Source organism: Meriones unguiculatus, chromosome 4 (assembly GCF_030254825.1).
Source record: "Meriones unguiculatus strain TT.TT164.6M chromosome 4, Bangor_MerUng_6.1, whole genome shotgun sequence".
Classification (NCBI taxonomy): Eukaryota; Metazoa; Chordata; class Mammalia; order Rodentia; family Muridae; genus Meriones; species Meriones unguiculatus.
In genome coordinates this window covers 32,937,967-32,949,457 of record NC_083352.1, presented here as the reverse complement: position 1 = coordinate 32,949,457, position 11,491 = coordinate 32,937,967, and the positions used below count along the sequence as shown (strand labels likewise).

The 11,491-nt window shown below is 39.3% G+C and overlaps 1 protein-coding gene across 2 annotated transcripts in view; it reads left to right on the top strand.

The window, feature by feature from the left end:
• The first annotated feature begins 1,869 nt into the window (after positions 1 to 1,869).
• Positions 1,870 to 11,491, top strand: part of Frg1 (FSHD region gene 1) — a 38,780-nt gene continuing 29,158 nt past the window's right edge. For both annotated transcript variants that reach the window (XM_021653880.2, XM_021653881.2), the window contains exons 1-5: positions 1,870 to 2,107; positions 3,445 to 3,515; positions 6,567 to 6,692; positions 8,075 to 8,132; positions 9,172 to 9,286. In XM_021653880.2, coding sequence (XP_021509555.1) covers positions 2,046 to 2,107; positions 3,445 to 3,515; positions 6,567 to 6,692; positions 8,075 to 8,132; positions 9,172 to 9,286 — 432 coding nt within the window. In that variant the 5' untranslated portion in view covers positions 1,870 to 2,045. The remainder of the gene's footprint in view (positions 2,108 to 3,444; positions 3,516 to 6,566; positions 6,693 to 8,074; positions 8,133 to 9,171; positions 9,287 to 11,491) is intronic.

Here is an 11,491-nt window from a genome sequence, read left to right as displayed (position 1 = left end):
AGGCAAAAGACCTATCCACATAAAAGTTTTTATAATATTAAAATATTACAATAGTTACTAACTAATAATAGAATCATCTCCCTGTGCTGGCCAAGAAAATGAGGTCCCTTATGTAAATAGGTAGGAGAATGTCAGTCTAGAAAAAAATAAATAACTAAAGATTCTTCAAAGCATTTACAGGGCATAGTGTGAGTATTCTCAAGGAGGCTGAGGCAATGGACAATTTTTAAACATGAGAATGAAGAGAACAGGAGCCAAGGATTTAGCTCAGTGGTAGAGAACTGGTGTTATCAAAAAACTTGGGATGCTGTGCAGTAGGTACCAAAAGTTATAGGGGAAACTGAGGTCTCCTCTCAGCTCTCCACCTAAGAACAAAGGTAGATTCTATTTTACTGTCCATACCAAAGTGGCTCTCTTCCATAACAGGTTTCTTTAGAGCTCTGATAAAGGTGGCTGGGGCATAACCTTAACATCATTTAGAGGATGAACTAAAACCATTTTCACATGAAAATCCAGAGATCCACTCCCAGAAGCGATAAGTATTTGGAGCTTTAGTCACACCCTCAGGATCGTCTCCAGGTAAGGGTACTCTTTCAGGAGGTGACAATACATCAGGGCTCCCTTCTGGTACTCTTGGGAAAACCAAAAACATTGCTGGTTGGGCAGTTTTCCAGGTCCTTGCCCTAAGCTGCATGTCCCATTCCTAACTCCCTTCTTATCCTAAGGCCAGATCCCCAGCACCAGAAAGGACAAGACAAAGTTAATCAGATATTTTAAAGCAGTACTTCTTGGATGGTTTGTTAATAACAGACCCTGTATTTGCTGAATAGGGAGAACTCCTTGCATATGTGTTTAAGGCAGTGGCGGCCTCTGTGCAAGCTTGGGATTCAGACAATGGCTTTGGTGATAGTTTCTTGCAAGCAACAACAGGTAAGAATCATTACTTCCTAAATGTATGGAAGTGTTGACAAAGCCAGTCCATTTTTTTTTTTCTTATTAGTTACGTTTTGTTAACTCTGTATGCCAGCTGTATCCCGCTCCCTCATTCCCTCCCCAATCCCACCCTCCCTCCCTCATCTCCTCCCTGCCCCTTTCCAAGTCCACTGATAGGGGAGGACCTCCTCCCCTTTCATATGACTGTGTTTTGTCAGGTATCTTCAGGACTAAGCCAGTCCATTTTGACTCTAACAACATCCAAGTTTCTCTCGCAAGATTAAAAGAGGTTTGTTTTTTGTTTGTTTGTGTATCTTGTTTAAAAACAAAGATCACACAAAAGCCATGTCTGAGAAGGATGGTTTGGAATGGGAGGGATTATGACATTGTTTGAAAGATTAGAGGAGGCAAAAGAAATATACACGTCACTAGATCAAGAATTTAAGTACACGGGAACATGGATTATTTTGTCTTACATGTCAAGAAGGAAAGTCTCTTCAGCACTTGTGGTTGTAGCCAGTATTTAACAACTATGCATTATATCACTCCCCAATTGCTTTACTCACAGCTCCCTAGTGAAACAACACAATTAACAACTGTGGGACTGAGTAGTTTACAAAGATGCCCCAGGCCAAGGCTGTGACCTACACCTCCACAGAACATAAATCCCTGTTACCCTGCGCAGGCCCCGCCCTAGGTGGCTGCCTGGAGCATCCGGCTTTGTCCAATGCAAAGAGAGAAGGCAGACAGATTTGTTCATTTCAACAATTGGCTCAATCAAATCCCCGCCTGCTCTTCGCAGCTGCAAGAAGCTGTTAAAACCTTCGCTTCCACAAGGGAGCGCCTTTGTTCTCCTGGCCTGTCGGAAAAAGTCCGAACATCCGGGTCTTCGCATCAGCACGCTGACGCGGTTGGACCCTCAGCGGCCGCCGTAGCGCCTCGACCACTGTAAACAGGAAGTGGGAGATTTGTAGCCTTGGGTTGAAGAAGGCGGAGAATTTCAGACAGCCTCCCTCAGCTCCTGCCGTTAGAGCCGCTCTCCTTCCTTCTCCACGTCTTCCTTCCGGCCCACAGGCGCTCTACCAGAGGCTTCCACTTCGGAGTGCTGAACCATGGCCGAATATTCCTATGTGAAATCCACCAAACTCGTGCTCAAGGGCACGAAGGCTAAGAGGTGAGGCGGAGCTCGGGCGGGAGTCTCGGTTCTGTGCATCATCCCTGGGGGCCGGGGCCATGCTAGCCTCCGTGGACGGCCACCCCACTAACGGCTTCTTTCATTTACGTTGTTGTTGAGTCAGGATCTCACTGTGTAGCCCTGGTGGGGACCTGGAACTCCGAGAGAGAAGTCCACCTGCCTCAGCCTCCCACTGCCCGGGTTGGAGGGCGGGGGCGATAAAGGCGTGTGTCACTGCACATAGCTTATTTCATTTTGATTTGAGAGGCAGCCGTACTGTGGTGCTGTGTATTAGTTCTAATTTATGGCTGAATGGTTTTCTTTCTGTATGTTGATTGCATGTTCTGTTCTTTCTTCATTTGATAAATGTTTTACACTAGAGATAATACTGCTGTCAGTATGCTGGGTTTTGTGGACATACTTTTTTCATTTCCCTTGGATATATATATATGTATATATACACACAATATATATGTAATATATTGTAAATACATATTTTATATATTCACCTAAGTATGTATGGTAACTCAGTGTTTAGCTTTCTGAAAAATGTTTTCCATTGAGGCTCCTCAGTTAGGGGTTCTGTTGCTGTGTTAAGACACCCTGACCAAATTCATGGGCTGGGGAGAGGGTTTGTTTCAGCTTACATCTTGAGTCCATAGCTGAGGGCAGGAACTCAAGGCAAGAATCTGGAGGCTAGAACCAATACAGAGGCCATGGAGAACTGTTGCTTGCTGGCTAACTGGCTGGCTGGCTTTCTCACACAACTCTAGGCCACCCACTCACTGCCCACTAAGAGTTAGGCTCACCTATATCAATCATTAATCAAGAAAACGATCCCACAGGTTTACCTACAGGCCAAAATCTGGTGGGTACATTTATTCAGTTGAGGGTCCCTCTTTGCAAATGACTCTAGCTTGTGTTAAGTTGACCAAAACTTAGCATTTTCCATTCTTCAGCAATAGAAGAAGGTACACACTCACTCATAATCCTCATAATAACCCTAGGAATTGGGCCCATTATTATCCTTGTAAGTGGGGAAATTGATTGACAGAGAAATTAGGGGTGTTGGGGGTTGTTTTAAGTTGCTTAACGAAAAGCTTAAGTTGCTTCTTTAAGCAGTGTCTACAGATTGTGCTTTTAATGGAGCAATGTAAACACAGGGGCAAAAGCAGCTTGTCAGAATTTTAAATAAAATATCTGTAAATTATTAAAGATCATTTTTCTGTAAGTCAGGATATAGCTGGAATGACTCCTGAGTTTTCATCCTGTAATTTTTAACACGTATATCAGTATGTCCAAATTCATGTGTATATCTTTTTTTTTCTTGTCTTCAGTAAAAAGAAAAAGAACAAAGATAAGAAGAGAAAACGAGAAGAAGATGAGGAAGCCCAACTTGATATTGTGGGTAAGCCACTTCAGTTCTTTATTGTATGAAAAGTTCGCATCTGTTAGTGTCCACTTGAAGTCTTTTTCTGCTCATCAGAGCCTTCTCTTCACAAGCTTAGCAGATGTCACTACTGTTCGTCCTTATCAGAACTGTGGAGTGGAACAGAAACTCCTTAGGAGACAGAGCCTGACCATAATTCTAAAGGCCTGTCATACAAAAACACTGTTTAACCAAGTAGGTTTTATACACTATTACCTTTGAAAGTGCATGAATTTTAGTGAAAATTCCTCAACTTATTTATTTCCAAAGGAAGTATAATCCAGTAAATAATTATTTTGTACCCTGAAATGAATGAAAATCCTAAACACAGTAGAACATGAAGATACCCTATAAATGGCCCTAGAAGTAGACTCTTGCAAATCCATAGCCAAATATATTTTGTTTTCTAGTCCTGTGTATACCTATACTTTAAAACAAATTTTTTGTCTATTATAACCCAGCAAGTTAAATTTTGAAACTTTGGCAAAATAAAACACCAAGTAAAGATGTGTATGGCTACACCTGACAACCTGATTTAGAGCCATGGATCCCAAGTGGTAGAAAGAGAGACATGGTTCTTGAAAGTCCTCTGACCTGCATGCACACAAACACCTACACTCACACAGAGGCTGTAGTGTGCACACACACACACAAACACGAATAAATTTAATAAAGAATTTAAAGGAAATTCTTTATTATGATGTGGGAAACCTCACGTCACATGAAAAAGCAGTTCTAAAATAATAGAATTTTATTATTAGGGTCAGGATCAAGAGCTACGTGTGTGATGATTGGCTATTTCTTAGGATAGGTACGTATTTTACAGTATTAAGAGTATGACAGAGTTTTCTAAATGGTTTTGCTATTTGCCATGCTATGAAGGATAAAAGAAAGTTTGGCTGTTATACATCCTTAGTGGCAAGTACTCCTTTCTCCTACCCCAGTCCTTCTGTTTTCTTTACAGTGCTTTACTGAGGAGCTGGTCCCTGATCTTCCTCAGGCTTGTTAATTGTTTTCTCTCGCGGTTACTGCCATTGAGATCATTATTTAGCCTATCCCAACATCATAAGAAACTTCCACTCTTCCTTTTGGACATGCTCTAGTTTAGGGTTTTCTTTTCTCTTAATGTTATCATCCACTTCAAGGGGATTGTATAACGTGAGATAGGTCACAAAGGTTGGCTTTTGCTTTTGTGTTTCCTGTTTGCAACCAGTTGCAGCCTCCATTTGAATAGTTGCCCTTCACCATGAAATGGCTGTTTTAAAATCAGTTGCGTTTCTGTCTGTTGGTCTGTTTCTTGACTTCTGTTCCATTTATACGTTTTTCTGTTATTATGATTTGTCTTTATTACTTTCACTTTTATAAAGTTTCCAGCTCCAAGAATTGAATCCTCGTACATTGTATTTCTTTTGTTAAAAGAAGCTATTTTGAGCTTTATATATCCAGATAAATTTCAGAGTCAACTTAACATTTCACTCAGTAAAGCTTGTTGGATTATGGAGAGAAATATATTGCTTCTAGATTACTTGAGAGATTCATCGTCTTAATTGTATATAATTTATATTTCTGTGTTGGCCGGCTTTGCTCTTTAAAGTATTAAGTTCCATCATTATCACTGCTATTTCATTTGTAGAGACATCTGCAGTCACGTTTTTCTCTGACTATAGTTTTAATTCTTTCTTTCTTGTGTCTTCTATTTCTTTTCCTGGTTTTTGTTTGTTTGTTTTTTACCAGCCAGGACTTCGGAAATGCTGGACAGATACAGTGAGTGTAACGATAGTTGGTATTTCTCGTCTTCAGCACAAAGCCTTGAGTCCTTCCCCCAAATAGTGTGATTTTAGGTATGGGATCTCCAAGGCGTTCCACCCAAATAAAGAAATACAGATTTTAAAAATGGTTCATAGTAAGTTGTAGAATTAGTAGAAGAGCAACAAAGATTTGAACATGTACCCCATTTTCTAACAGTTCTGACATAGAAAACATGTAACTGACAACTGCAGAATACATGTTTTTTTTTTACGTGTACATAGAAATACATCAAGATAGCATGCTCTCCAGTCATACTGTACATGAGACTGCACAACACCTGTTGAAGGTATAAAACTGAACAACTTCATTTACCTTCATTTGCTTTAAGAACTAACAAAGGATTGGTGGATCTCAGATTCAGCCTCAGTATCTGCCACAGGAGACAATGTTAAGCCACTAACAACAGAACAAAACTATGATTTACTTCATGGTGCACAGCTTCAGTGAGCCCTGTTCATAGCATCTGCTGCTCTTTGACAGCCTGGCCCCTAGGGTGATCCTGCAACCATGTAAAACATACCTCTGGGCTTTGACTGGAGGCTACTTGAATCCTAAAGAAGAGACACAAATGTGCTCTGGATAACTTTTTAGGCAGTAGAGATTTGTAAAACTGACATGCCATTTTCTCTACTTTGCCAGAAACTGAAAATGGTGAAGAGCTTGTCTGTCCATGGCAGGATAGTTGCCGGGCCATGCATGAAGCTTTGTTGTAGGTGTGTGGGAAAGCCTTAGTACATGGAGAACTTGGTATTAGTCTCAGACAAGCACTGAGGAAAAGGAGACACTGCATTGCTGGGAAGTACCTCTCTGTTGAACTCATACAGACATTGCCACTGGAAAGTATGCAAGGATAGGGCCTACAGTCACAGACACTATTCTCTTACCATCTTGTATTTTGCATGTGGTAAGAGTGATCTTGACTGTGATGTTAATCACAGGAATCCATCCATATAAACAAACAGGTTCATGCAAAACTGCTAAGGTATGAATATGGTTTAGGATTATGTCAATGTCAAGTGCTAAAGATTGTACAGTGATAAAAGGTGGTACAATTAGGAGGAAGTCAATAAAGAATAAGCCAGGTTTCTCTGCAGTGATTTTTATGATTTTCAGATACAGGCTTTTAAAAATAAGTATAATGAAAAAATAACAGAAAACCTTTGGGTAACCCTAATATAAAAAAGTTAAACCTTGATTTTTTTTTTTTTTTTTTTTTTGTAGGAATCTGGTGGACTGTGTCCAACTTTGGAGAGATTTCAGGAACCATTGCCATTGAAATGGATAAAGGAGCCTATATCCATGCACTGGACAATGGTCTGTTTACACTGGGAGCTCCACATCGAGAAGGTTTGTGTGGGGGATGAATAGTGACACAGTGATGGGCAGGGCCTGTCAGTAAAACGTTACAAAGTTTGTGTAAAAGTCTAAACGGAGTTCCAAAGCAAGACCCACATCACACTGAGCTCCTGCACATTTTTTCTTCCTCACTCTTCTTTAGCTATTGAGAAATGTCTTTTTTTTTTTTTTTTTTTTTTTTTTTTTAGAATAAGCATTTGAAAACATTCTGACTACTTTCAGAAAAAAAATTCTGTGGAAATTAAAAATAGCATTAAAATCTTATTAAAAATTGTGATTGTAGCCAGGTAGTGATGGCATATGCTTTTAATCCCACCGCTCAGGAGATAGAGGTAGGTAGATCTCTGAGGGATACATAGGGAAACCTTGTCTCAAAAAAAGCAGAAGACAAGGGGTGGGGAGGATTATAAATGGATAGAAAGCAGAGAATCTGATTGAATCAGAAGTTTGAAGTTTTTTTTGTTTGTTTGTTTGTATGTTTCCTTTAGAACTGGGTATAGTTAACAGTTAGGCATTTAGACCGTTTCTCCTTATCCTTAGTCCACAAGAAAGCATCACAGGACTGAATTGAATTGAAGTAATTGGAAAGTAAAATGCATGTGATTTGGCCAGAATGGGCGAACAGTCTTTGAATAAATAAAAGCATTTAGTATTTTGCATACTGTTATGTGAAATGTGTCTAAATAAGTATTATGCCAAATTGTCTTACATAGTACATAAATTCAACATGCAGGGAATCATATGAAAGAAGGGGGAGTTAGTATGACCTAGAGAGGACAGGAGCTCCACAAGGACAAAATATATCAGGGCACAGGGCCCCTCTATGAGACTGTTTCTCCAACCAAGGACCATATAAGGATATAACCTAGAACCCCTGCTTGGATGTAGCACATGGTAGCTTAGTAACCAAGTGGGTTTCCCTAGTAAGGGGAGCAGGAACTATTTCTGACAGGAACTCAATGACTGGCTCCTTTACCTCCCCCCTCTCAAGGGAGGGACAGTCTTGCTAGGCCACAGAGGAGGACATGGCAGCCAGTCCTGAAGATACCTGATAAGCTAGGGTCAGATGGAAGGGGAGGAGGACCTCCCCTAGCAGTGGACTTGGAAAGGGGCAGGGAGGAGATGAGGGAGGGTAGGATTGAGAGGGAGTGAGGGAAGGGGCTACAGCAGAGATACAAAGTAAATAACCTGTGATTAATTTAAAAAAAAAGAAATTATGTCTTAGTATAGTATTTTAGTGTATCCAAATATTGTAATATCGTTATGTGTAATTTGGAGGAAAAAAACTAGTTTTTAAAGCAGAAAATATATGTATAATATATTTATAAATATATTTTTTTTAAATATATATTTTCCATTTTTGTTTCCTATAGTTGATGAGGGCCCCAGTCCTCCAGAGCAGTTTACTGCTGTCAAATTATCTGATTCCAGGTAAGCTTTAGTTGAACTGTATTTAAAAGCCTTAAAATTTAATTTCACTTAACCATGCGTGGTAATGCCTGCCTTTAATACCAGACATAAGGGACAAGAGTCAGGAGGATCAGGGTTTTACTATGTAGCTGTGGCTGGCCGGTAACTTACTCTGTAGGCCAAGATGGCCCCTAAATCACAGAGATCCAACTGTCTTTGCCTCTTCAGTGCTAGGACTAAAGGCACATGCCACCATAACCAGGATATACTTTTTCAGAAGTACATGATTGACATAATTTTTAGGTAGGTGCATAGTTTAGAGAATTAGCCTGGTTGGTGATTTTAGTTCCCAGCACCTCTCTCCCTCAATAAAATCGCTCTTACTTTGTGGTGAGAAGGTAAGCTTTTATAGCTTTTTCTTGAAAGTAGGTTGAAAAACTAAAATTTTAACATCTGTGCTCTTATCACCAAGCCTGGTAGGAGTTGGCCTGAGTTACTAAAAAGACCCTGTTTTACAATCATAAGTTGATAACTTTCAATCCAGTGGCTTCCTGTTCTAGGAATCTCTTCTAATGATAAATTAACAGTTTTATAAATATAGAACAGAGAAATCAGTAAGACTTTTATAATAACATAAAAGATGACATATATCTATGATAGGACAATAAAGATGACTATATAAAATACTGTATAATATATATATAAAGATACTGTGTAATGATTAGATTAGAAAGCAAAATGAAAGGTTATAAGTAAAGAATATAATATCCACTCTAAACATGTCTGGTCTGGATTTATTACTATATATGCATATACATACACACAAATATGTAAGTATATACATTTTTTTATTCTACAGTTAAATTCTTACTCTCAAATTTTTTTGTTTTGGCGTTGTTGTTTGTTTTTCAAAACAGGGTTTCTCTGTGTAGACTTGGCTATCCTGGACTCACTTTGTAGACCAGGCTGACCTCAAACTCACAGAGATCCACCTACCTTTGCCTCTCTGAGTGCTGCTTACTCTCAGTTTTTAACATTTACCTTTTTTATTAAACCAAAGAATTGCCTTGAAATCTGGCTATGGAAAATATCTTGGAATAAACTCAGACGGGCTTGTTGTTGGGCGTTCAGATGCAATTGGGCCAAGAGAACAATGGGAACCAGTTTTTCAAGACGTAAGTACTGTTACTTATAAAGGTGCTCTGCCAGTTTAACAGAAATCATTGAAGTTAGTAATACGACAATAAAGGTAGATTTTAATAGTGTTATACGTTAAAATGGAAAAAATTCAGAATGCTCTTAATGCTCTTAAAACCCTATAAAGATATCAATACAGTGCAACAAAAAGGAGGACCTTTCCCAGTCTGGTTTCTGTCCACCGTTGAGGCCGTGTCATCTTATTTTTCATGAAAAGATAAGGATACTTGCATTTACTTGTTGGGGTTTTTTTAAAAAAAGCAAATCTCAGGGTGTTTCATTAGCATCTTTTTCACATAAATTGGTTCAGAACCTTTAGAGACTGATAAGAGGACATGGAGAATGCTAATTTAGCTATGTTATTGACAATTTGTGCCTAAAATAGTAAATAATGGTATTTTTCAGTAAATATCTTTTTAGAACTGTATCAGTGTACGAAAGAAAACAGTATAAACAAATTTAATTAAAGATACACCAATTTTAGAAAATACTCCACTGTAATGTATCAAGAACTGTTTAAAAAAAAAGTAGAACAGGTGGCTCAGTGGTGAAGAGCACTAGCTGCTCTTACAGAGGGCCTGTTCAGTTCTCAGCAACCTGGTGGCTCACAACATCTGTAATAGGATCTGATGTGTAAATGAAGACAGAGTGTCCATCTACATAAGATACACAAATAAACAAATCTTTAAAAAAGAAAGAAAAAGCCGGAAGAGAAGTTCAAGTAGCAGCTGTCCAGCAACAGTGGTGTGTCCAGTTCAGCACAGCATGCATCAGGGCTAGAGAGATGGCTCATTGACAAGAACACTGCAGCATCAACATGGGGACCTGTCAGATTGCAGCAGCCGCAGAACAGCCAGATGAGGCTGCACAGGCCTATAATGCCAGCGCTGTGGGCCTGCTGACCTCCAGTCTAACTCCAGGTTCACTGAGCCATGCGCAAAGGAATAAGATGGAGAGTAACAGAGGAAGACAGCCTTTAGATGTGTAGGAATATACACCCTCATACACACACATGCATAAACTTCACACCCTTACACTACTACATTTAAGCATACAGACCAAAAATAATAAAAATAATTAGTAATAATAATATACTGCCTTGGTGTATTCCTTGGCAATAAATTAGCTATTCTCCCAAGAAGAGGTAATTACTTTCATCCCCCTAGGATAAAATCTTGAGTCAGTGACTTTCAAACAGTTTTTTAAGAAACACGGCTTGACATCTCATGAGCAAGAACTATACTTAACAGTACTTACTTACTTACTGTTTTGGGTTGTTTCTTTTATTCAAAGTAGATTTTTTCCATACAGTATATTCTGATTACAGTTCCCCTCCCTCTACTCCTCCCAGGTCCTCTCTTCCTTCCCACCCATTAGGATCCCCACCCTTTCTGTGTCCTTAGAAAACAGACATGCATCTGGAGAACAATAATAAAATATAATATAATGAAACAAAAACAAATGTCGGAATCGAACAAAAAAACACAAGAATCAACCAAAGAAAAAGCACGAGAAACACATAACAGAGATACACAGGTTTGCACGTAGAGGAATCTCATTAAAACACAAAATCTGAAGCCATATTATATAAGCATAGGATCTATAAGGTTAGTTAAAAAAAAAAAAAGAATGCCTTGTTTTGACTCAGTATTATGAAACAAAGAACTTTCAGAAATGCCTTTTACGTAGGCTGCCTATTGCTGCACATGGGACCTCCTCTTTAACAGTGGAGCAGTGGTTCACCAGTGAGACTCTTAACTTTTAGAGAAAATTAAGTTTCTATTTGTTAGTAGTTACCAGTTAAAGATGGCTTTTAGGTTAGGGATGGAGGTATGTGTCCACTCCACCTTTCAGCTCCAGGAACCCGTGCAGTGCAGTGCAGACCTTTGCAGGCCCTGTGCATGCTACCAGTCTCTGTGAGTTCTTATGTGCATCAGCCATGCTTGATTTGTTGGTGTCCTCTATCCCCTCTCACTCTTACATGCTTTCCACCACCTCTTCTATGGGATTCACTGAGCCCTGGGGGAGGGATTTAATGGAGGCATTCCATTTAATACTTGGTGTTCCAAAGTGTCTGGCAGTGGGCCTATGTACTTTTTCCCATCTGCTGCAGGAAGAAACTTCTTTGATAATGGCCAAACACAGCACTGTGATTACAGTAGATTGTCATTGGGTATCATTAT